Here is a 22,820-nt window from a genome sequence, read left to right on the forward strand (position 1 = left end):
CAGAGCACACGTGAAGACTTGACAGCTGACATATCGCTCGGACAACGAGGGGACGCCAGAGCATCGTCCCGCTGCTCAGGCTTCCATATGAGCAAAAGAACAAAGGATTGGATCGTATCGGGATTGATTTCAGGTTTTGTTTTTTTTCAGGCTAGTTGAGTCCGTTTTCTTTTTTCTTTGTTCGATTTAGGATCCTAGGCAGCTCTGGGTGTGTGAGCATACAATCGTACCCCTCCCCTTCTTTCCCTAGACCCCGTGGGTATTTTTAGAGATGATGTTCCCAGTCAAATAACGTAACGGAAAGACAACCTCTTAGCTGAACAGCGAGCAGGCGACAAATGAAACACCGCTCCGCCACGAAAGAAACACCCATGAACATGAAAACTACAAGTTATATTTTTGTGGGTGTGCTGGTGATTCTATCCAATTCCGGCAAATTGTCAGGTAAGATATTCAGGAGATGCAAGCTATTCCGTCGCTTACATTACAGGCCTAATACAGATATACAGGGGACATCTACGTCTGTTAAGTGGCATCGATTGGCAAACGCGAATATAGCCTAAATCTATCTTTTGAAAAGAGTCAATGGACGGATCATTGTCTTTTGGGTGGATGGGTAACAGGACGGTTCTGTGTTAACTCTTTTATCTGTGGAGACCAAGGCGCACAAATTATGTTGCTTAAGCAACGGTCAAGTTTGATTACGCATGGCTTATTCTGCACACCTATAATTTACAGATCACGGTATCAGTAGTTTAACATATATATTCAACTCTGGCTGTTTTATCATTAGTCATCCTGAGCACTTGATGTTTGTTCCTAACGAAATGCTGTTATGTCTTAAAAGGTTTAAATTACGCATTAAAGTAGCCTAGTTGGCCCTAAATCAATGCACAAAAGTGATTTTAAAAAGTAATGCATTAAAAGTACTCCAACTCTATTGGTTTAACATGATTTTAGGCTAAGCATTAAATGTAGAGCCAGACAGCAGAGTAAGTCATTGTTTTAGTTATTTGAATAACAATTTTATGCTGGAAAACAACCAAGCCATTAGAGTGCAGTTTTTCTTAGATCTAATTAGGTCATTGAATTTGGAATATGACCTAATTTGAATTTCAGAGATCAGAAAGATAAATAAACATATATTTTCAAAGATAGACATCATCAAAGCCCAAACTCTCTCATCGGGAATTAACACTAGTCTACATCCCTGTTGTTTTCTCTGTTCTTGTTCATGAATCCTCAGAGATGCCTAAATGTCAGTTGTTTGCACTGTATAGCCCTTTAAAACTGCTTTGTGGTTGGCTTCCCTGAATTATACATTAGTCCAGAATCAGATCAGGCTAGTCGATCTACAGTACAGGCAGTGCCCCCAATGCTATGCAGCCTTTGGAATATTCTGTACTTTGGGCTATATTTATATTTATTTATTTTTTTTTTTGCAGTTTGTTGCCAAGGCTTTAAAATTGGTCCAATTATGTGAAAGGCTGATTAAATAGACCTAAACATTCCTCCCACTGACAGTGAGCACACATTATGCTGTGTGATGTAGCCTATATTTCATTCAGTAATAGAGATAGTCTAACAGGGGTCGTGGAGCTAAATGTCTGTTATGAGTTATGTGTGAACTACATTATTCAGTTCCCCTGTTGTCCTGCTGAGTTTTTCCATTGCAAGCACTATTTGTTTCCTCCTATAGGTCAGTCCACGGATCCACCACACACTGAGCCCCCAACTGTTCAGTCGGATGTAGGGGCACCCCACTCCATCACTATCTCCCCCTCCAGCCCCAGAATGGATGCTGGAGAGGTAGCCTCGAGTGCTCCACCACACGTGCAAACCTCCCATCACGCTGCCACTCTCCCCTACCTGTCAGAGGCAACCTACGTCACTGCTTTGTCACCAGAACTTAGCAGTGTCTCTGGAGGAAGGACAGACACAGCTACTCTACATACGACAGCCTCTCTCCACACCCTCTCAGTCCTCCCACAGAATGACTCCAGCCTCAGCCCTAAAACAGTCCCATTCATAGGTACAGTGTGAGAAAACATCATCAGCTAGCAAGTGTGGAAGGCTTCTCTGATTTAGATTTAAGTCTGTGTCATGGATGATGGAAATATAACTTGCATTTATTCCCTACAAGTTAGTCATGTACTACATTTAAAATCAAAATATAGATATTAGAAGTCAATGGGGATATAAATGAGAACATGCGAAACTATACTGTAATACTGAAGAAAACACAAATTAGTTACACAGTAGCCTTCACAATATATATTTTATGTTCATTATAATTACATAACCATAATAAATTAACTTTGATCAGAACTATACAACTCATACTTTGCTACATTTCTCTGTAGCACCTGTGGCGTTTGTTTGTAAATACCGACAGCGGCGTTGTAACGCCATCATACCACTGGCATACCTATGTCTATATTTAGCTCAGCGGGGGCTCTGCTCTCCTTTTTTATTTCCCACTGGGGTGGGCAATGGAGCCATCAATTCATTGGATGGCTTCAAACAGCTACCGGGAAATAAGGCTGGAACTTGGAAACAATCCTGTAACAATGAGAAGTGAAGCAGTTAAGCATTGAACTAATACTAATGGGGCAGTCGTGGCCTACTGGTTGATGCTTTGGGCTTGTAACTGGAGGGTTGCCGGTTTGATCCCCGACCAGTAGGACCGGCTGAAGTGCCCTTGAGCAAGGCACCTAACCCCTCACTGCTCCCCGAGTGCCGCTGTAGCAAGGCAGCTCACCTCACTGTGTGTTCACTAATTCACGGATGGGATAAATGCAGACCAAATTCCTTGTGTACGCAAGTATACTTGGCCGAGAAACCTGATTTACATTTACATACTTTCAGATTCTTGTTGTGTGGGCAATGCCTGTTTTTCCTCTCAATGGGGAAAAGCTTGTATTTATGGTTGTTTTCATAGTGTATGCATTTAATTGTTTGTTCACCTTGTTCATCTTGAATGACCTTTGCCCCTTTTCTCTAACCTGATATTTTTTCCTCCTTATTATTCCTACTATTCATTAACCATGTTATTCTTACTTAAAGTTTCCCACCTGTGTCTCTTTTCCATTCTTTTCACCTGTCTCTCCCAGCATCCACTGCTGATGCCACATCAGTTCCCCCGGGGAAGGGCATCGCCCCTACAGAGCTAACCACTCCTGCAGCATCACCTAATCAGACTGAGAGCAATCACTTGAACACAGACCCCTCAACGCTTGCCATCCTGCCTACCCAGACCACACCTGAATCTACCCATATCCCTGTGTCCAGCCAGACAACCCATCAACCAACCTCTAAGTCAGTGCCTGAAGGGACAGCTGTCGAAATTACCTCCCTGCCACCAACCCCTTCTCCTACCCAACTCCTCACATCAGAGGCGCCTCAGGCACCTGGCCATCTCTCAGTGGCTCCACCCAAACAGGAAGAGCCTCCCCAGTTGGATGTTGGTGACGAGGGTGAGTGTTTGTCAAACACAAAAATAGCTCAAAGTGAGTGTTGATTAAACAGAAAGCAGTTTTTAAAAGATATTGGCTCACACTAAGTCATCACATAGATCTCTGTTTCTCAAGGCTTCTTGAGGAGTACCGTTGGTACAAAAACATGAAAACAATCGGTTGTACCTATCTCGACCTAGCTTTGTTCATGCCCCCAGAGGGTAGCATTGTAGCTGCCTGGCGGCTCTAGCTGTTGGCTGCAGCAACTTGAGCTAGGTAGAGCCGATTGTTTTAGGGTTTTTCATACCGACAGTACTCGGTGACCTCAAGAAACAGAACATCTATGTGAAAAATCTATGAGAAAAGGAATTTTCCTTTAAGTCTAGGACTTCAATGTATTGTTGAGGTAAAAATGTCTTTTGTCATGTGAAGATTGTATTCACAGAATGATTATATATGCCAGTCTTTCCACCTTTGCTCTTCAAGATGCAGCACATGAAGGTCACCACCCTGCCTCACCGCTGGACCCCATCCTTGCAGGACTGGTGTCCATATTCATTGTCTGCACTGCAATAGCCTCTGTCCTGCTCTTCCTCAAATTCCGCCATCGTAATGAGCACCCCGAGTTTCACCGACTTCATGATCTCCCCATGGTGAGTTCATGATGATGACCCTCGCATCTGACTTCTGCCTTTTGATCTTATTTTACACACCCAATCTAACCTTTGGTGATCCCAACAGCTTAGCCTAGAAATATAGACGCACCCTTGCAGCAGCAAATGTAATTTGCTGCCCGGGCTAGTCTAGCAACTCTCCGTTGGCTTGCGAGCTGGAAAAATTAAACTTCGATAGGGCCAATCGTATCGTATATAGAGACGTTAGGCGGGCTTAGCATAATGATTGATGGCAGAGTTGCAACGGTTTGGCTTGAATTCCCTGGTACTTGAAAACAAAGAAGATGGATGTGTGGCACGAGTTAAGCTTTTTTTAAGTTGGCAAAAGTTTGAACTAGCCAACTAGCTCCGCTGGTGGGAAAACGCATGGGACTCATGAGTTGTAGCACTGTCCTATTGTGTGCAGAGGGAATTTGAAAGACAACCGATTATCCCGCCCCTCGGACTGAGCACTACCAACGGTGAGTGCTCAGACCCTACATTTTAAAGCTGCAGTTGGCAAGATTTTTTTGATCATATTCACTGAAGCCGACACTATGATCCGACAGAACAACATAAATCAGGCGGTTTTAAAAAAACGTCACTTCTACCTCCACCTAAAGCCTGTTATTTGTTTTGCAAAAATCTACAGCTCCCGGTTCTTCTGGTCCAATCAGAGCAGGGCTGTGTGTCTGATTGATCTGACTGTCAATCACAGTCCAGTGTTTCCCACAGAATTGAATTCCATTTGTGGTGGTTGGTATACAGAATTAACTTGAATACAACAGTTTTTAACGAATTAGCACAGCGTGGTTATGATGCTAACCAGATTTACGCACAATTTAGTACAACCTAGAAAATTATTGTGTGGTGGTCAATGTTGATATTATGGTGGGCCGCCACAAATAAGTCAATGTATGGGAAACGCTGCAGTCTGGTGTAGTCTGGTGCGCACTGACGAGCATGAACTTGTGCTTGGTGGTAGTGGGGGAGGGGCACATTCAAAATTTTGGCTAAGTCTCCTCAATCTGTCAGACTTGCCAACTGCAGCTTTAATGTGGGTCTGGCTCTCTCAAGCAACGCAACATAGTTATTTTACCTTAATATAATGGTAAACAGTGATTATAACTGGGATACTCATTGTCAATGTTAATACAGTCATTGTTGTTGTTGGTAGAAGCATGATCCTTTTCATTGGTTTTAGATTAATTGGGTACCTCCTTAGTACCTGAAATTAACAAAAAGGGGAATACCTACATTGTGTTACTTTCAGATGAACAATATAACAATATTAAATACATATAATTTTTGCAATACAATAACATTTGCATTGTTTTTTTTAACAAACTTTAAAGTTATCTTGCGATTTAGCATGTCTTTTTATGTGTATGCCCACAGGATGACCTACTGGAAGATACACCTCTCTCAAGATACACCTACTAGCCAGTTTATCTCAAGTTTAGGGTTAAAAGAAGCCAGAAAAAAAAAACACTGCCACTGACTGCTTGTCTTGCCTTTTGATTAATGAGAAATTCAACAAATTTGTGTTTATTTTCTAGACTTCACCCTCACTACTGTCTTTTTAACATTCAGTATTTAGAGCCCTAATTTGCAGTTGGGCAACAACTAGCAAAGTGCCTTGTGCTTGAACTAAAGCTGTAATGTGGTATGTTGTAACATTGCACTGCCCCACCTATGTCTGCGCTTTACACAACTTTACACTTAGCCTGTAATTTAAATTAGGACCCTTCATCTGAAATAAGCATAGTATAAGTATAGTATATATACTCTTTTGATCCTGTGAGGGAAATTTGGTCTCTGCATTTATCCCAATCCGTGAATTAGTGAAACACACACAGCACACAGTGAGGTGAAGCACACACTAATCCCGGCGCAGTGAGCTGCCTGCATCAACAGCGGCGCTCGGGGAGCAGTGAGGGGTTAGGTGCCTTGCTCAAGGGCACTTCAGCCGTGCCTACTGGTCAGGGTTCGAACCGGCAACCCTCCAGTTACAGGTCCAAAGTGCTAACCAGTAGGCCACGGCTGCCCCATCTTCATTTTTTAAGGAGTATATGATCCAAGGGGTCAAGCATTTAGTCGATGCCTTTCATATTATTGTGGTACCTTAAGTGATTGGGCTGTTAAGACGCCCATATTGCCAAATAACACAGACAATGCTTGAATAATAAATCGTTTGACTGAAAATGGAGAGAGCTAAACAAATGGTGTAAGAGACAATGCTGGTCATTATGTTATTTTTATCTTGAGAGAGACAGAGGAACATGCGTGTTATGTGTATGTTGGTGCAATATACACTAGGATTGAACTTTGATTTTTGGTGATTGATGTTTGATGTAGCTGTTTATGAATACTGGTACTCTGTTTTGTCACCTTATTGATAATAACGTGCGTTTAAATTTGCTTGAAAAAGAACAAAGTTACATCTGTGTTGTGGTGTCTTATCCAACTCCAATCCTAAAAGGCCTGGTATTGGATTTAATTGGTTAACAGCTAGCATAGCCTTAAAATGTCAAGAAGAGGCTGCAGTTATGTTGATCAAGTCCATTGCCAAAGTGTTCTCAGGTCAGTTGCCTATATGAGGTTTTCAGGGAAGGCTTGCTACCATAACATACACCCAGAGATATCAGTGCCACTGTCAACATATTGTTTAAAGGGACACCAGGCAACGTTTTTGTGTTAATTAATCATCTTCGTAAGTCGGTATATGGTTAAATGACTCATTACAGGCCGAATGAAGACTCTCTCGCCCGCCCCTATTGCCTGTAGGCAGAATATCCCGCTTGCAAGTTCAGTGTATCGTACCCGGCGACCGAAGCAGGATCAGTTTACAGCACAGAGGCAGGCTAACGAAACGCTAGCGTTTGTTGCAAACGTGTGTATAATGGCAGAGCCGGCGAAGAAGCAGCGAAAACCCTTGACGGAAGATGCAAAGAAAAGGAAAAGAGCTTCAGACCGAGCGAGGGGGAGTTTTGTAGAGAAAAAGCATCAAGCTTGTCTGGTGTCTCTTTAATGCCCCCAGATTTTGTATGCCTCTAATCTGATATAACAGTGAAGAGAGTAACAGTAAGCAAGTGTGAGAGGGATGGGATGGGATCGGGAAATGACCCGGGTCGGACACAAACCCAAAAGTGGTATGGGGGCTGTAGCCAGTTGCCAGCCAGTTTTTGTTGTCGTAATCTTTCCTTCATCTGTGCTAAAACTGGCCATAGTAACACTTTAGTATTTTAGGTCTAGTCTACAACTAAGGGAAAACACCAGAAAATCTCACCTTTAAGCATTGCATGTGAACAGTGGTTGCAACCAACCGTAACTTCCAGCTAAAATCCTAAAAGGTAGTGCTAATTAAAAGGCCCAGTGATATAAACTAACCAAAACTTTTTTGTGTCTGAAACTGTGTTAGCTGCCTCACTGGTCGAGTAAGGAGCATTGACATGAGTTAACTTAAAGGCATTTCCCAGGCAGTAGTTATGAGCAGGTAGAACATACAAAAATACAAAGAAGGAAAAGGTTGTAAATTATAATGTTCTGTATATGGAGTTGTTCTGCTATGTTCCGTTTTGTAGCTGTTTGTTTTTTGATAAATTAAGTTGCCTAGAAAATGCAACATATTTTGGTATAGTTGATACACTATGGAATGATCTGTATTTGTAAAAATGTTCACCTGTTTTGGGATGCACAGAAATATGTTGCATTAGGCTTATACTTGACTCCCGTTTCATTAAAAAAAAGAAACAACCCCAAATATATTGAAGATGTGCTGTACACAAGTGTTGTATCCTTGTTGCAGGTGACAAGTGCCAAATGTGGTTCAATGTAAAATATGTTGCATATATATGTGAATATATTGTATAAAAGCTCAAGTTTAGATCCATGTTTATAATAAAATAATTCTAATGTTTTGGGATTGCGTTTGAATGTGTCATCAAATGTCAGTCTACTGAAGTACAGTCCAAGTAAAGGCCTATTATTAAAAATCCAAGATACTTCCAGAAGCAAATGTTTATTTAATAGTGAAAAAAACAATGTAAAACCGTTTAAAATGCTGAAAATGTAGAAAAACTATATCTATAAACATCAGGGTAACAGGCTGAATAGACTGAATAGACGCGCAGTCTTGTACAGGTGAGTTATTACAAAGAATCAAAACACATATCAATTAATGAGGGTACAAAATTATCTTAAATTAATACAATGAAATTAAATATTATAAAACTTTATGAGTAGGCTATGGCAACAATGCACCTAATAATAAATAGCTATAAACATGAGTCACAAGAGGATTGACAGCAAGTTTACCATTACAATTCAATCGTGATCAGAACTGATATACAATATGATCTAGAACAGCTTCAGTAAAAACTGATAACATACTTAAAAATTGAATAAACGAAAAATATATATGAAAAGCTGTTACCATATTTGATCAAACAGAAGTCCACGTGAAACAAAGATGTCACCGTATGGCTCATCCTGGTGCACAATGACTCTCTGTTGATTGACATTTTCTGTAAATTGGCACATGCATTTCAATAATGAATTAAGATCAACATTTTGTTCATACTCAGATATAGTAGACTTAGCACTTGAAAGTCTTCAAAAAAATCTTAAAATTATTCTTTCTGCCTATCGTGGTAACCAAGTGTCATTAACTTGATTCTTATTGTATTTTCATGTATATCTCTCCACATGTTTAAAACTACAACAGTAACATCTCTTATGTTTGATTTTCAGATTTAAGAAATGAATGTGCTGCCAAGTTCTTGTCATATTTATGTGCCATACCTATTAGTTCTACCTGGCTGAAGTAACGGTATAGCACTAACTGGCACATCTAGGTGTTCATTAAAACACCTAGATGTGCCTAGATGTTTTTTGTATGTTCTGTTTAATCTATAAAATTGACCTTTCAGCCTCTTTCACCCATTCTCACCATCATGGGTCTGATGTTGCCAGGCTATATTTCAGTTCAGATTTGACAAGTTTTGCCTATTAAATCACTGAACCCTGTATCTGAGATCTGATTCAAACATGATTTCAATTCCTAATGTTTAAAAAAAGAGTAATTTAGGACACCCAAACAATTCCAAGACAAGACTTATCTATACTAGGATTGCAACAGTATGAGATTTTTTTTTGTGGTAGGCTAACTGTCTCAGAAGACAGCACATATTTTACAAGGAACTGGGATGGGAAAATTATTTCAGTAGTGCATGTTATGATCAACGCTGAAATGTTCAGATGTTTTTTTTTGTTAGGGACTGAATTTATTAACTGGAAGGATGGTATTCTTCAAGATGGGAAAACATTATCACTGTGTTTCCTCTTTTTGCAGCTACTTACTTTGCATCCATTCAGTTGCATTTTTGTCAGTGCCAGAAAATACTCACAATATGATAACCCTGAAGGTTCACACCACAGTATACCACAATGTCAGTATTACCACTGCAACCTTGGTCTACATCACAATGAATACACAAAATAATATATAGGTGTATCCTTTCCACTCACCTAAAAGATACCAGAAAGAGCCAGCAACTGTTTCACGGCTTGGTGATGGAGGTAGTAACGACTGAAAAGTCACCTCATCCTGCATCTCCAGAGGCTGGAAAAACATCCTGAAGAGGAAGAGATACAATGTTGAGAGCAAAGATTCTACAGCGCTAGGCTCTACTTTAAGATTTTTGCACACTACATTAGCAAATGATGACAAAAACTACCAGCACTGTACAATTTACAACACAGTTGTGCACAATTAACATCGGAATTGTAGATACTAAGGTACTCACATAAGTTTATATTTCACAGAATGGGTTAGGGGCTATTTTCATTCGAGAACGCGGAGAACTATCATATTAACCAAAGAGAGTGAGTATCTGACACCATGTGCACAAGGTAGGCAAACTTTTTGGCTCAAGGGCCACATTGGGTTTTGAAAATTGGCCGGCTCAGCTCCACTCAGCTATGGCTACTGCTGTGCCCTCTCACAGTTTATAAATGCTCAGTAGTGGGAACTACTGTTGCCGTCATGATTTCCTTTTAAAAGTTTCTTATAAGAAGGAGATTATCAACAATGACAAGCCAGCTGGAACCTGCCACTCTCTCTCCCTCTCGTGAGCACTCAAACACGTTCCCAATTAAATGAAGTAGCATAACATTCAAGATAGATCTGCTGCAAAAGAGATAACAAAGAGTAGGCATCATCTATCATCTCTATGTAACATGATGTTTTGATATTGAGATTGTAAACGTTCTCAAAGAAGAGTGAAAAGCAGTTTGCAGTAAAGCTAACCAATGTTGTCTATCGCAGGAAAGAAATAGCGAGCAGCCTGATAACCAAATGAAATGCTCGGCGGGCCGGATTAAAGTGTTTGGCGGGCCGCAGTTTGCCCATGCCTGATTTAGAGTCACAGTACAGAATTGGGTTTAGGCTCTTACCTCAACGCGTCCTCAAAAGGCTCGGGAATTTCTTCAGGAATGTCTTCCAGATGACCAAGCATAGGCCGGACAGGAGACCTTCAAACACAAACCAAATGTATGAGAATATACAGTACATACAACAACAACATAATCAACAATGGAATAAATAGCAGATACAGTGAAAGCTTTTCTTTTGATCTTGATCGAGTGGTCTGCCTGTGACTTGGACTTAATATACTGGGTTTCTGTTTGCACTGTTTTTGTGAAGAACCCCTGCTCTCCAACCTCTTCTATTCTCTTTTTCAAATCTAAACAAAACTCAACACACACACACACTCACTCACCTTGGGAGCCCGATAGGTTCCAGCTGTGACATGTCTTTGTCAGATAACTCCAGAGAGTGTACTGAAACACCTATTGCAGTCACATACACAATTCAATTCAAGCCTGCACTGAATTATTCTTCATTATACCAGATGCTGAGTATTTATATGGTTCATGATCATGTAAATATTTACAGTATGTAGCGATTATCTCACCTGAGCCTTCCTGAGACAAAGAGTGCTCAAATTCTCTGGGGATCTATTCAGAAACAAGCCACAGAGTTAGGAGACATCATTTGAGAAATTACAGACTTGGGAAACTCATAGATGTTCATGAGAAGACCATTGAACTTGGATTGAAAAACTTTACAATTTGTCCACATATGAAATACCTAAACACAGGGTCTTTGTGTCAGCAGAGTGTAAGTCAGTGTATGGGCTTTTCCAAAGCACTCATCTGTGATAATATAATATAATATAATATAATATAATATAATATAATAGCAATGAGGTTCATCTAAATCTTGAGCAAACATTACTCAAACCTCATCAGTGGAGATAGCTACTAACGGCATAGGTAGTCAATAGATGCCCCATTGATCACCACCTGGGGATATGGCAGTGAAAGTACGTTTACACTGTATCAACTACCACTAGATTTGGTGTCATCACCTCTGGATGTGGCAGAGAGGTTGCGCTGATGTCCTTGGAGCTCAGCTCTCTGTCGCTCGCAATCTCCAGAGCGTCAGACTCTCGCTCCACCTCTACTCTTCCCTCCTCCATCTCTCTCCTTCCCAGCTCTCTCTCCTCCTGCTCCTCTTCTGAGGCCTCCATCTCCACCTCTCCCCAGGCAGCAAGAGAGGAGCGAGGAGCTGCACCACGTCTCCATATCTCCAGGATGTCTTGGGGCAGGTCTGTGAAAAGGGCGGAATGGAGTGTGAGGGAGAAAAGCAATGTGTGGCAGTGGTACCATTTTCCAACAGCAACTTTGCCACTAATAGCCATAAGAAAGCTATGAATGTTGCATTGTTTGTTTTCTGAGTACAGATGCATATGTTATAATAGGACACCACAAACTGCAAAGGAATATTGTAGTAAGAAATTTTGGCCTTAAGGGTGTTCACCATATATGTGTGTGCTATATTCAACCATTTACTCTTTTGGTATGGTCTGTGCACATGTTGAAGAAAGAGACGCTGCTGTAAGCAGAAAGTGAAGAAGAGATTTATGAGGTAACATCTGTGGAATGCCATGTTCAAGGTGTTTGCGCAGCCATGCTGTGTGTGTGGGTGCGACATGCTGTGTGTGTGTGTGTGTGTGTCTTCGAAGGAGTCTGTGTAGGCCCTACTCCGGCGGGCTGGCGCCCAAGACCTTATTTACTGTCTTGGGGTCAATCTTGACTGGATTCCATTGATGTCGGTCGTTATGGGATACAACCTTATAGATATGATTAACTCTTGGATAACTAAGTCGTAAAATGGTTTGCGTACCATTAATGGAGATGTCATGTCTTGTCTGACTTGTCAGGGGGGTATAAATTGTGTTTCCTTGTTGTTTGCACCAGACTGCGTCTGTTAGCAACACAACGTAGGTCTCCGGATATTCGTGAATAAAGCTCTCTGAGATTTCTGATTCTACTCATGGCTGGCTGAGACTTCATTTCTCAAACAATCTCTAGACAAATTTCTGTTCCTACAATATATGATGTTAACTTTTTTTAAGCTGGTTGTTTTGTGCATATGAGACCAAGTGACGATTTTTTTTTGTGTGAAAATAACTTAAACTAAACTCATACTCATAACGTACTGCTGTGCAGCCCTTCCTATTTCACTGTACTGTATTTACACTGAAGTCTATATCTGGCTTTACTCACCATAACAGGGATTGCTCAAAAGTGCATCAGGAGTCGCTGTCCTAAGAGTTCGCACATCCACAAGCACCTCTGCCTTATGACACAATAGAACACAGCCATACAAAGGTCAGGGCTTCTAATACACACAGACTGTATTAGAGACTTTATAGAGGAGGAGTTAGGCACTTAAAGAATCCTCCATGGAAATGTACGGGGAGAGCTTATAACACCAAGATGGCAGTTGTCTACACATATCCTGGCCCTTCCCCCGCCATAGCCAATTGTTGGCCAAACAACAAGTCCAGCCATTTAATGTAAGTAACCAAACGTTTCGTCTTCTGATTACTTCCCCTGTCCCTATGGAAATAGTACTGCCGCGAATGTTGGTGCATGCACAGTAAGCAAGCAACGTCTTTTTAGGCTTATTTTTGGGGGAATATATTGAACTGGATCTTGTTAGTCCGAAATAATTGCCCGGAGGCGTTACCAAGATTGCCGGTGTATGGCAAGACTTGTGTGAAAGGACTTTGATTAAAAGCCTATGTAGTTCAAGTAATTTAGCAATTTCTCACATGATGGCCCAGTCGAGCTCCTGTCATAATGTATCTGTATTCTCTTGTATTCTCATGTATCTGGTACACATGTCTCCTGCTTCCTGTGTCTATATTTTGATGTTACAATGGACCTCATAAAAGTCTTAATATCCTTAAAGAATAATTCATACAATTTCAGGTCTGATATAATTTCAGCATGTCATGATTTATACACAAGCATTCATTCTTGCATAGCTTTATATATAGCCTTCTATAACTCTTCTGCTACACAATTACTACTGCCTGGCTTCTATAGACCCTTTTAACAATAAAAACAAAAACAATGCTTGAATGTTCTATTTGGGCCCCAATCTACTTCCTCTGCATTAAGATAACATATGGAATGTTAAAAAGGAAGTCTTGTGGGGCCAACTATGATGCTGATAATGGAACTCTCTTGAAAGGGTCCATAGCAGAGTAATATGCTTTTCAAAAGCTCTCTTTCATGCCTGTATATAAAAATGTAAATATTGCTTTCCATTTAGAGTATTAGCGAACCATGACATTACACAGCAGAGACAAAAACATAGGATCCTTACTAGAGGTCTGGTTTCAATATGCACATTGTCAATCTGTGCTCGCTGTTCATCATCATGGATCTGGGTTCTCTCATCAACAAAGATGAGCTGCCTACGTCTTCTCCGTCTCACAACAGGGGGCAACTCTAGTACCTGAAGGAGGGTATACCATTTAAGGACATATTGAGAATGAGGGACACTTAAGACTACAGGAATCCACAGATTGCTCAGACTGCTACATGCTCTCTGAGTCAGATAGATCAGCCACAGGTAGAAGAAACACAAAGACACAAAGGCAGTATCACACACACACACACACACACACACACACACACCTCAAGGCTTGGGCTCTCAATTCTCTGCCTGGTTCTCTCCTCTCTTGGCCTTGAGCCTACTGATGATGGAGAAGGCAGAGGCACAGACATGGGAGTCCTTTCTTCAGAGATCTCATACGCCTCCGCCATGGGTGTGATGACTCCTTCCTCTAACAAAATTGTAGGCTCCTTGCTCGAGATACTAGCAGTAACCTGGAGTCTGTTAAAAAAGGTATGAAGGTAAAACTGGAATACACATTAAGCATGTTTACCATCCTCAATAACATGGAGAATCCTACTTATAAAATATCCTGTCAAGAATAATGTTTATTCATGACTGACTAGAAGCTTTTTTGAATATAAAGAAATAAACAGTCTAAGGGCCCTATCATGACAGTCTAAAGCGCATCGTCACTCGTCAAAAGCTTATTCAAATTTAGTAGGATGTCCAGTCCACATTGGGAGGGTTTTCGTTATCAAATGTCGAGTGCATGGCACAACAAGGTGTTCCTAGGTTTTTTTAATCAATCATGGGTGTGTTTGGGGCGTAACATCATTTAACCCAATGAGAGTGACATTTGTCATTCCCTTTAACGGCGCAAAGCACGATGTCAAATAAATGCATCGGTATTTTGACATTCAACGGCACATTTGAAGGAAGCTGCTTGCGAGACCGTATGGAATAGTCATTCCATTAAACCATGCTTTACTAAAACCTAGCATAGCCTTCACGCATTTGCACTCTATTATTTGAACTCATTGGCAAAGTGAAACTAACTTCACCATGGTGTCAGTCAATGACAAGACAGTTATATGCAGTTACTTTTACTATTGACTGACAATGGGTTACCATCGAAAACATAGGCTGGAAAAAGCAACACTTACCCTAATATTGCTCAAATGACTGAATAAAAACAACATTTATCCTGCAGAGGAGTTGCTTATATGTCGTGACAGTGCATCTTCAGCTGTGCTCCATGTCTCTTGCCTCTCCCCTAATCACTTTTAATCGTCATTACCAATTTGCAAATGATGGTGAATAACTACTCATCACGAGATGTACAGTATTTCGTAATATCTTTATTCTAATTATGTTTCCCATTGTAATCGTGCAATTTGTAATGTTTTGCATGGATGTGCGCTGGTGTGCGTTCATTGATGATAGAAGGACGGTGCGTTGTGCACCCACCAATATGACTGTTGACAATGCGCTCTTAAAATAACATATAAACAACTCTCCATAGACTTCTGACCAGGTGTATAATAGCGATTTTTAGACAATGCGCCAAGGCACTCCCTAAGTTGTTAATTGCCACACCCCTGGGCGCATTGTTTAAAAAAACGGGTGGAAAATGAGTTTTACGCCATGCGCCAGGGTGCAAAATACAGCCCCTAAGACTGTATGCAGTACATACATGCACTCCAGAGAGGAAATAGTAGTAAGTACATTTGATTTACATAGCATACTTTCCTGCACAAAAGCTACTTAAAAATGACTATTGCAACAGTGTGCAAAATCATCTGAAAGGTTTTCCCTCTCACACCCTGGAAATGTGGACAGGACAGTAGCTTCTCATTCAGATGGTGAGAATCACTCTGATGCTCTGTTCCTCTGACTCACTGGTCTGTGGACATGGTGGAGGCCGCCATGTCTCGTGTCTTCTCCATCTCTGCGGCTCTCTCAACCTCCCTCTCCTGCTCCCTGTCCTGCTCCGTGTCCTGCCCCGTGTCCTGCCCCCTCTCCGCCTCTGCCTGCCTTACTTGTTCCTGATCTTGCAGTGGTGATGACCTTTCTGTTTCCATCTGCTGATCCCTAATCATTCCTTGTGACACAGAGTTTATGTAATCAACTGCTGTCTGTATCGAAGGGAAATTAGACATTAAAATTTTCTTGGCGCTTTTAAGAATGTATGTCCAATATTGACCATTTAATGGTATTAAAGTACTTGAGGAGGGGGAAAAGATCTATAGGAAGACTTTTTTCAAATAGGTGTGACAAATGTAAGAGAAATAGGTAAACAGTATAAGTTAGTATATATACTCTTTTGATCCCATGCAGGAAATTTGGTCTCTGCATTTATCCTAATCCATGAATTAGTGAAACACACTCAGCACACAGTGAGGTGAAGCACACACTAATCCTGACGCAGTGAGCTGCCTGCTACAGCGGCGCTCAGGGAGCAGTGAGGGGTTAGGTGCCTTGCTCAAGGGCACTTCAGCCGTTCCTACTGGTCGGGGTTCAAACCGGAAACCCTCCAGTTACAGGTCCGAAGTGCTAACCAGTAGGCCAACGGCTGCCCCTAAACATTACTATAAGCAGCTGTAGACATCTACGCCTAGTATTTCCATTCTTTTTCATTTCACTGAGATACTAGTCTGGCATCTGTCATTTCACAGGGTGCCTTGCTAATCAGCGACGAGAAAGGATTATGCTAATCTAACAATGGCAATCGGAAGAATTTGTAAATTTCTGTACAGCAAAGATAGGCCTATTTTTCTGACTGCCGATACGGTTAATTATCAGTTTGTAAAGGTTAGGCGAAGTAGGAAGTAATGTTAGGGATCCCTGCTCAATGTGATTGGTTAGACCGGATCGATTTTTTTAAAGTCAACACAAAGTCTATACCTGTTACAATGAGTTAGAAATGTTTCCCAATCGTGAGAGGCCAGACTCTCTTCACTACAGTTCCTCGACACCATTCTCTCCGTAAGTAACGTTACCTCTCTTACACACACAAATGCCAGATGCCCTGATTTCACTCTGTCCTCCAATACTTTAACCATGCCATGCACTAATGCAACTTCTGTCCCTGTTTGCTCCCGCCTCTGCTGAGAACCAAGCCTGCTCTGCTGGCCAGCTCCACTCCACACCAGCCTGAGCCATGGCGTAGAAGCAAGCATCACAAGCACGGGCAGACGGTCTGGACGGGCACTCAGGCTCCAGCCCAACCTATATAATGACTGGAAAATCGCTATGCCATTCTGACCGGGGATGAGGAGCCCCCTCCAGCCCCCGGCGACCATCCTGGTCCCTCCTCAAAGTCGGCCCCCACCCCCTCCTCCCCGGACCTCATCAACCTCCACCCTGGTCATCGGCAGTTCCATGGTTAGAGACCTCTGCATTCCCCCATCATGTAGCGGTCCCTCCAAGGTTCATTGCTTCCTGGTGCCAAGGTCCTTGACATCCAGCAGAAACTCCCAAGCATCCTGCCCTCCACACCAAGGTGTCAACAACATCATCATACATTAACGAACGAATCCACATCAGAGATAAACAGTCAGTAGCACTGCAGGAAAACTACAAAACTCATCACCACTCTGATGGGCACAGAAAAAACCTTTGTCATCTCTGGGCCTCTCCTACCCACAGAAAAGGTGCGGAGAGATGGTCCAGACTGTTCGATCTCCACACCTGGCTCAAACGCTACTGCGCTCCTTAAGCATCACCTATGTCAACAACTGGGGCTTGTTCTGGGAGAGGCCCAGTATGCTGAAGCCGTGATGGTCTCCACCAAACCAACATGGAGCCAGGCTACTCTCTGACAACATAGCGTCCACACTGAGACATTGACATTCTGTAGAAAATATTACAGATTCACGCCCCCCCAGGTATTGATTTGAATGGCACTATACATGTGGATGAGTCTGAGAATGTTTTCTGCAGGGTAACATACAATACTACTACCATAGATCAAGCTGAGTCATGCAATAGCATGACTTATGCTTATAGTTCTATTCCAACGTTGATTTCTACCCAACGTTATAGTAAAAGAAAAGACAAATTTAAAACTAGAAACCTAACAAATATTCTTTCCATACCTCAGCATATTCCTCAAAAGCCAGAGGCATTTTCAGCTAACATGGGTTTACTAAATATAGGTGCACTTACTACCAAACCTTTGCAATCAATGATTTTATTAGTGAAAAAAAATTGGATTTTCTGTTTCTTGTTGAAACCTGGCTGACTTCAGACAGCGAAGCTGTTCTTGTTGAGACTTGTCCCCAAATTATAATTTCTTCCACTCAATTAGACAAGGCAAACGGGTGGTGGAATTGCCTCCATTCTCTCAAACAAATATAGTTGCACACGATCAACTTTTGGCCGAATTCGCTTCCTTTGAGTATATTGCCCTCACTCTGAAGGCTGACCCAGCTGTACTTCTATTAACCTTATACCGCCCTCCTAAACTATGGACTGGCTTTCTCTCGACCAGTTTTCTGAACTTATGTCGCTCATCATCACTAGCTATGATCGGATAATTGTAAATGGCGACTTCAATATTCATGTCAATAAGACAACTGATGCTAAAGCCAGTAAGTTCCTTAATGTGTTGGACAGTTTAGAGCTAAAAGCAGCATGTTACAGGACCCACCCCACAACCTTGGCAACACCCTCGATCTAGTCATTTCCAGAGGGATAGAAGTCTGGACTTATCAGTAAATGATATAAATATGTCTGATCATCATTGTGTATCTTTTAATATAGTACTACATACTCCAAAAATTCATCCCGAAATTGCAATCAAATCGCGACTCTTGGACATTAGAGCAGAACAGCAGTTCATAGCTCTTATAGACTCCATAAATTTAGATATTTTACATCATCCCATTGATCAAATGGTAGGCTCTCAATCGTGGAATTAGGCGCTCTGTTTGACAGAGAGTGGCACCCTTAAAGACTAAAAAAAGGCCCTGTAGCAAACTGACACCTTGAATGAACGAAAATATCCATGATCTAAAAAAGATCATGTAGGAAAGCTGAGAGAACATGGAGAAAAACTAAGTTACAGGTTCACCGCCCATTCTAAAAAGAAAAATTGCAAATTATAATAGAGCTATTCGAATGAGAGGAGGAACCACTTCTCTAAGGTAATTGCTGAAAACAGTGGAAACTCTAGGGTGTTGTTCTCTACCATTGATAGGCTATTGCATCAAACACCTTTTGATACACTCAGTCAGGCATCCTCTCTAAGATTGTAAAGAATTTGCAGACTTCTTCAAAAACAAAGTCATTTCTATAAAGGGAGGCTATTTGGTAACACAAGTAATATGTTTGATAGTACACCCAAAACAGCCCCCCCAAAATTAAGGTCCTTTTAGCACTATTACTCAATCTTCCAGGCTTGGTAAAAAATTATAACTCAAACCGGCTCCTCAACATGTGTTTAGATCCAATCCTACTACATTCCTGAAAAAAGTATATGATGGCTTAGCTCCTTTTTTCTCAAGGTAATAAATACCTCATTAGAAACAGGTATATTTCCAACTGCTTTTAAAACCGCTGTTGTGAAACCTTTACTTAAAAAGTCAAATCTTGACCATACCAATCTGAGCAACTTCAGGCCTATATCAAATCTATATTTTTGAGCAAAGTACTTGAAAAAGTTGTTTGTAATCAGTTAAATACCTTCCTCAACGAAAACAGTATCCTTGAAAAATTCCAATCAGGTTTTAGATCAAATCACAGCACAGAAAGCGGCTCTAGTAAAATAGTCAATGATCTCAGACTAGCTACCGATTCAAACAAAGTCTCAATCCTTATTCTTCTGGATTTGAGTGCGCATTTGACACCATTGATCATAGCATCCTAATTCCCACCTTTGCTAAGTGGGTGGTCTCTCTGATAATGCTCTAAACTGGTTTCAAACCTACATTACTGGCAGAGATTTTTATATCAGTCTGGAGATCATGTATCTGAAAAACATGACTTGCCTTTTGGTGTGGCCCAGGGGCTACTTGGTCCCCCTGTTATTTTCTATATATGCTTCCATTGGGAAACGTCATAAGTCAGCATAATGTAAACTTCCACAGCCTTCGCAGATGATACCCAGTTGTATCTTTCTGTGGAGCCAACTAACCCAGATGGCCTTTTGCTCCCTCACTGCATGCCTAACCTCCATTAATCAGTGGATGAGCAAAAACTTTTGAAACTAAATGATGACAAAACAGAGTACTTGGTTGACCAAACTAAAGCTAGATATTATTCTTAGTAATCTGGGGAACTTGGCACACCAGGTCAAACCAAAAGTAACAAGCCTTTCGGTGTCATCTTAGATGCAGAGTTAAGTTTTAAGCCCCATATCAGTAAAGTTACTCAGACAGCCTATTTCCACTTGAGAAACATTAAAAAGTGCGCCCTTTTAACTCAACAAGATGCAGAAAAACTAATTCACTTTTTATCACTAGCATGTTAGGACTACTGCAATGCACTTTTCACTGGTCTTCCCAAAAACATCTAAAGAAATTGGCACTCATACAGAACTCTGCTAGACTTTTAACTAAGACTAAGAAGAGAGAACACATCACCCTGTGTTGGCTGAACTGCACTGGCTCCCTATTTCCTATTGAATTGATTTTAAGGTTATGTTAATTACTTACAAAGCTCTGAATGGCATAGCACCTTCATATATCTCTGAGCTTTTAATATCTTATCAACCACAAAGGAAACTTAGATCATCCAATTCTAATCTTTTTAATCGTACCCAAAGTGCTCCACAAACAAAGTGGAGAAGCTGCGTTTATCCATTATGCCCCCCCAAACTATGGAACACCCTGCCTCTGTACATCAAGCAGGCGAGTTCAGTAAATATTTTTAAAAAGATCTGAAAACATACCTGTACAGGAAAGCTTTTTAGTTAACTCATCTTATCCTGTAGACTACATTTTCAGATTATTCTACATCTGCTACTATTGGAGGGCGCAGCCAGCCAGAAGCAGATGGGCTCCCCTATTAAGTCAGGTTCTGCCAAGGTTTCTTCCCTGGAATATGGGAGTTTTTTTTCCTTGCCACAGTTGCCATATGGCGTGCTTGTGGGGGGTAAGAGGTTAAGGCTGCCAGTCTTATGATGTCATTTTCTATATTTTTGATATGTTGCTGAGTATATCATAAACAGCAAAGAAAAAGTGATTGATAATGACTGACTGACTATTATTGTGTTACATGCTTCAAATGTAAAGCACTTTGAGCTGCATTCTGTGTATGAAAGGTGCTATACAAATAAAGCTTTATTATTATTATTATTATTATTATTACTAAGTGAAGCAAAGTAGTGAGTCTGGGGCCTCTGCTACACTCTGATTCGGTGTATCAGTTTCGATACAGGGTTCCGGATCAAAACCGATCTGCATCCACAAACACTGTAGCCTATCAGTTGGGAAGCCTTAAATCCTTGAAAATCATGACAATAGTCAATAAGTATGGATAAAAGGGAATAAATAACCATCAGATAAAATCTGAAAACTGGGGGGAAATGGGATGTTTGTCAAGTTTAGGCTACTGCCTGGGTGCAAAAGACAGCATTTATAGAAATTCACATTATAATGCCAGGTATTTGTCGACGAACGACAAACGAACACTAATAATTAGGCTATGTTTAAAGTTAGCTTCTCGGTGAGCATCCTGCGACTTGGCAGTATACAATGTACCCCAGTCAGCTAGGCTATTGCATAGTATTATAATCTGTATCTCAGTATCATATCAATGATGGCTTGAGTTACTCACCTTCAATAAAATTATCTGGTTGCTCCAGAAGCATTTCAACCAAACCTTCCACCTGGAGCTCTACTCCTTGAAACTGAGAAGTGAACAGAAAACCCGAAATGACCAGATAAATGAGAACATGGGTGTGAGAGAAATTCCACATTTTGCAGACTTTGTCCAGTTGAGTTGGTGAAGATATGATATTCATGAATCAATGATTTGATTAAATTCAGTACTCCAGCATTAATGCAAATTCACTTTATTTATTGCAATTTGTATTTGCTCTGTTCTAGTGTATTAAAAGTACTCTGATGATGTTAACTAATGAGCCATTCTACAAAACATACTACAAAGCTTGTAACCCATGAATGCTGAGCTCAGGATGGCAAAGTCAGCTATACGGGCAAAGGAGGTATATGTGACACTATGCCCGGTTTTTCACCACCAACCTTCAACAAGAACCATACCGTACTCTCCTTGTTGCATTAAATGAGTGGTTATTACACACACACACACACACATATATAATTTTCTAAACAGTCATACATGAAATGATAACAAACAGCACCTCATCTTGAGAGATCATCAGTGGCTCTTGCTCTCTCAGAGTGATTGACTCTGGAGACGCTATAAAGCCTGGTGAAGAGGAAAAACACACTAATGACACACATCTCCATTTCCACAGCCTTAACCCTTAAAGGTGTAGGTTTTTGAACATTCTAAGTTCCGCAACAATTGAAGGTTCTAAAATTCTATGTTGAATTCAATGAACCCAGATATTCTTTAGAATGTTAATTTCCCAACATTCCCGTCACACCGGTGTGACGGTACTCCTTTAAGGGTTAAAGGGCTATCCTCAAATAATACCATATTCCTTTACATTTCTCACAAAGGATGATGTTAATTTTCTAAATGATGGAATTTCTGCATTCATGTAAAGAGGAGAGCATGGGGACATGCTTCTCACACCTACCATCAGTGTGCATGCTCATAGAAGTGTCTGGAAACTCTGCGGAGAACATCTGAAGGGATAATGGGTTACAAACCAACAATGGGTTGTCTTCTCATACCAGATATGTTGTAAACAAACTTAGTAGTTGCAACCTGTGATTATTTTTTTTCCTTCTGTTTGTCCAGCATTCTATGTGCTGCAAATAAAGTAACATGCAGTGTGTACCAACACCACATTAAAGT

At 40.9% G+C, this 22,820-nt stretch overlaps 2 protein-coding genes across 2 annotated transcripts in view; one reads left to right on the forward strand and one right to left on the reverse strand.

Moving 5' to 3' along the window:
• si:ch73-344o19.1 (mucin-5AC) lies at positions 1–5,971 on the forward strand. Its single transcript, XM_048260684.1, has 5 exons — positions 1–444; positions 1,700–2,032; positions 3,114–3,476; positions 3,942–4,108; positions 5,507–5,971. Exons 1-5 carry the CDS (start codon positions 339–341, stop codon positions 5,549–5,551), a joined length of 1,014 nt encoding a protein of 337 aa, XP_048116641.1. The 5' UTR covers positions 1–338; the 3' UTR covers positions 5,552–5,971.
• Positions 2,250–22,820, reverse strand: part of LOC125305664 (meiotic recombination protein REC8 homolog) — a 24,126-nt gene continuing 3,555 nt past the window's right edge. Inside the window, exons 5-18 of the mRNA XM_048260572.1 lie at positions 22,600–22,648; positions 22,195–22,262; positions 21,648–21,720; positions 15,768–15,969; positions 14,168–14,366; positions 13,854–13,985; positions 12,743–12,815; positions 11,542–11,783; positions 11,086–11,128; positions 10,891–10,960; positions 10,565–10,642; positions 9,638–9,744; positions 8,544–8,634; positions 2,250–2,562 (exon numbers count right to left, since the gene is read on the reverse strand). Of these exons, the coding sequence (XP_048116529.1) occupies positions 2,520–2,562; positions 8,544–8,634; positions 9,638–9,744; positions 10,565–10,642; positions 10,891–10,960; positions 11,086–11,128; positions 11,542–11,783; positions 12,743–12,815; positions 13,854–13,985; positions 14,168–14,366; positions 15,768–15,969; positions 21,648–21,720; positions 22,195–22,262; positions 22,600–22,648 (1,470 nt within the window). The 3' untranslated portion in view covers positions 2,250–2,519. The remainder of the gene's footprint in view (positions 2,563–8,543; positions 8,635–9,637; positions 9,745–10,564; positions 10,643–10,890; positions 10,961–11,085; positions 11,129–11,541; positions 11,784–12,742; positions 12,816–13,853; positions 13,986–14,167; positions 14,367–15,767; positions 15,970–21,647; positions 21,721–22,194; positions 22,263–22,599; positions 22,649–22,820) is intronic.

This window comes from Alosa alosa, chromosome 1, assembly GCF_017589495.1.
Source record: "Alosa alosa isolate M-15738 ecotype Scorff River chromosome 1, AALO_Geno_1.1, whole genome shotgun sequence".
Taxonomy (NCBI): Eukaryota; Metazoa; Chordata; class Actinopteri; order Clupeiformes; family Clupeidae; genus Alosa; species Alosa alosa.

Excerpts from the sequence above, each read along its gene's own strand:
- si:ch73-344o19.1 (XM_048260684.1), top strand. The coding sequence starts at position 339 with ATGAAACACCGCTCCGCCACGAAAGAAACACCCATGAACATGAAAACT. Across the intron at positions 445-1,699 it reads CAATTCCGGCAAATTGTCAG|GTCAGTCCACGGATCCACCA; the intron begins GTAAGATATTCA and ends TTCCTCCTATAG. Across the intron at positions 3,477-3,941 it reads GTTGGATGTTGGTGACGAGG|ATGCAGCACATGAAGGTCAC; the intron begins GTGAGTGTTTGT and ends TTGCTCTTCAAG.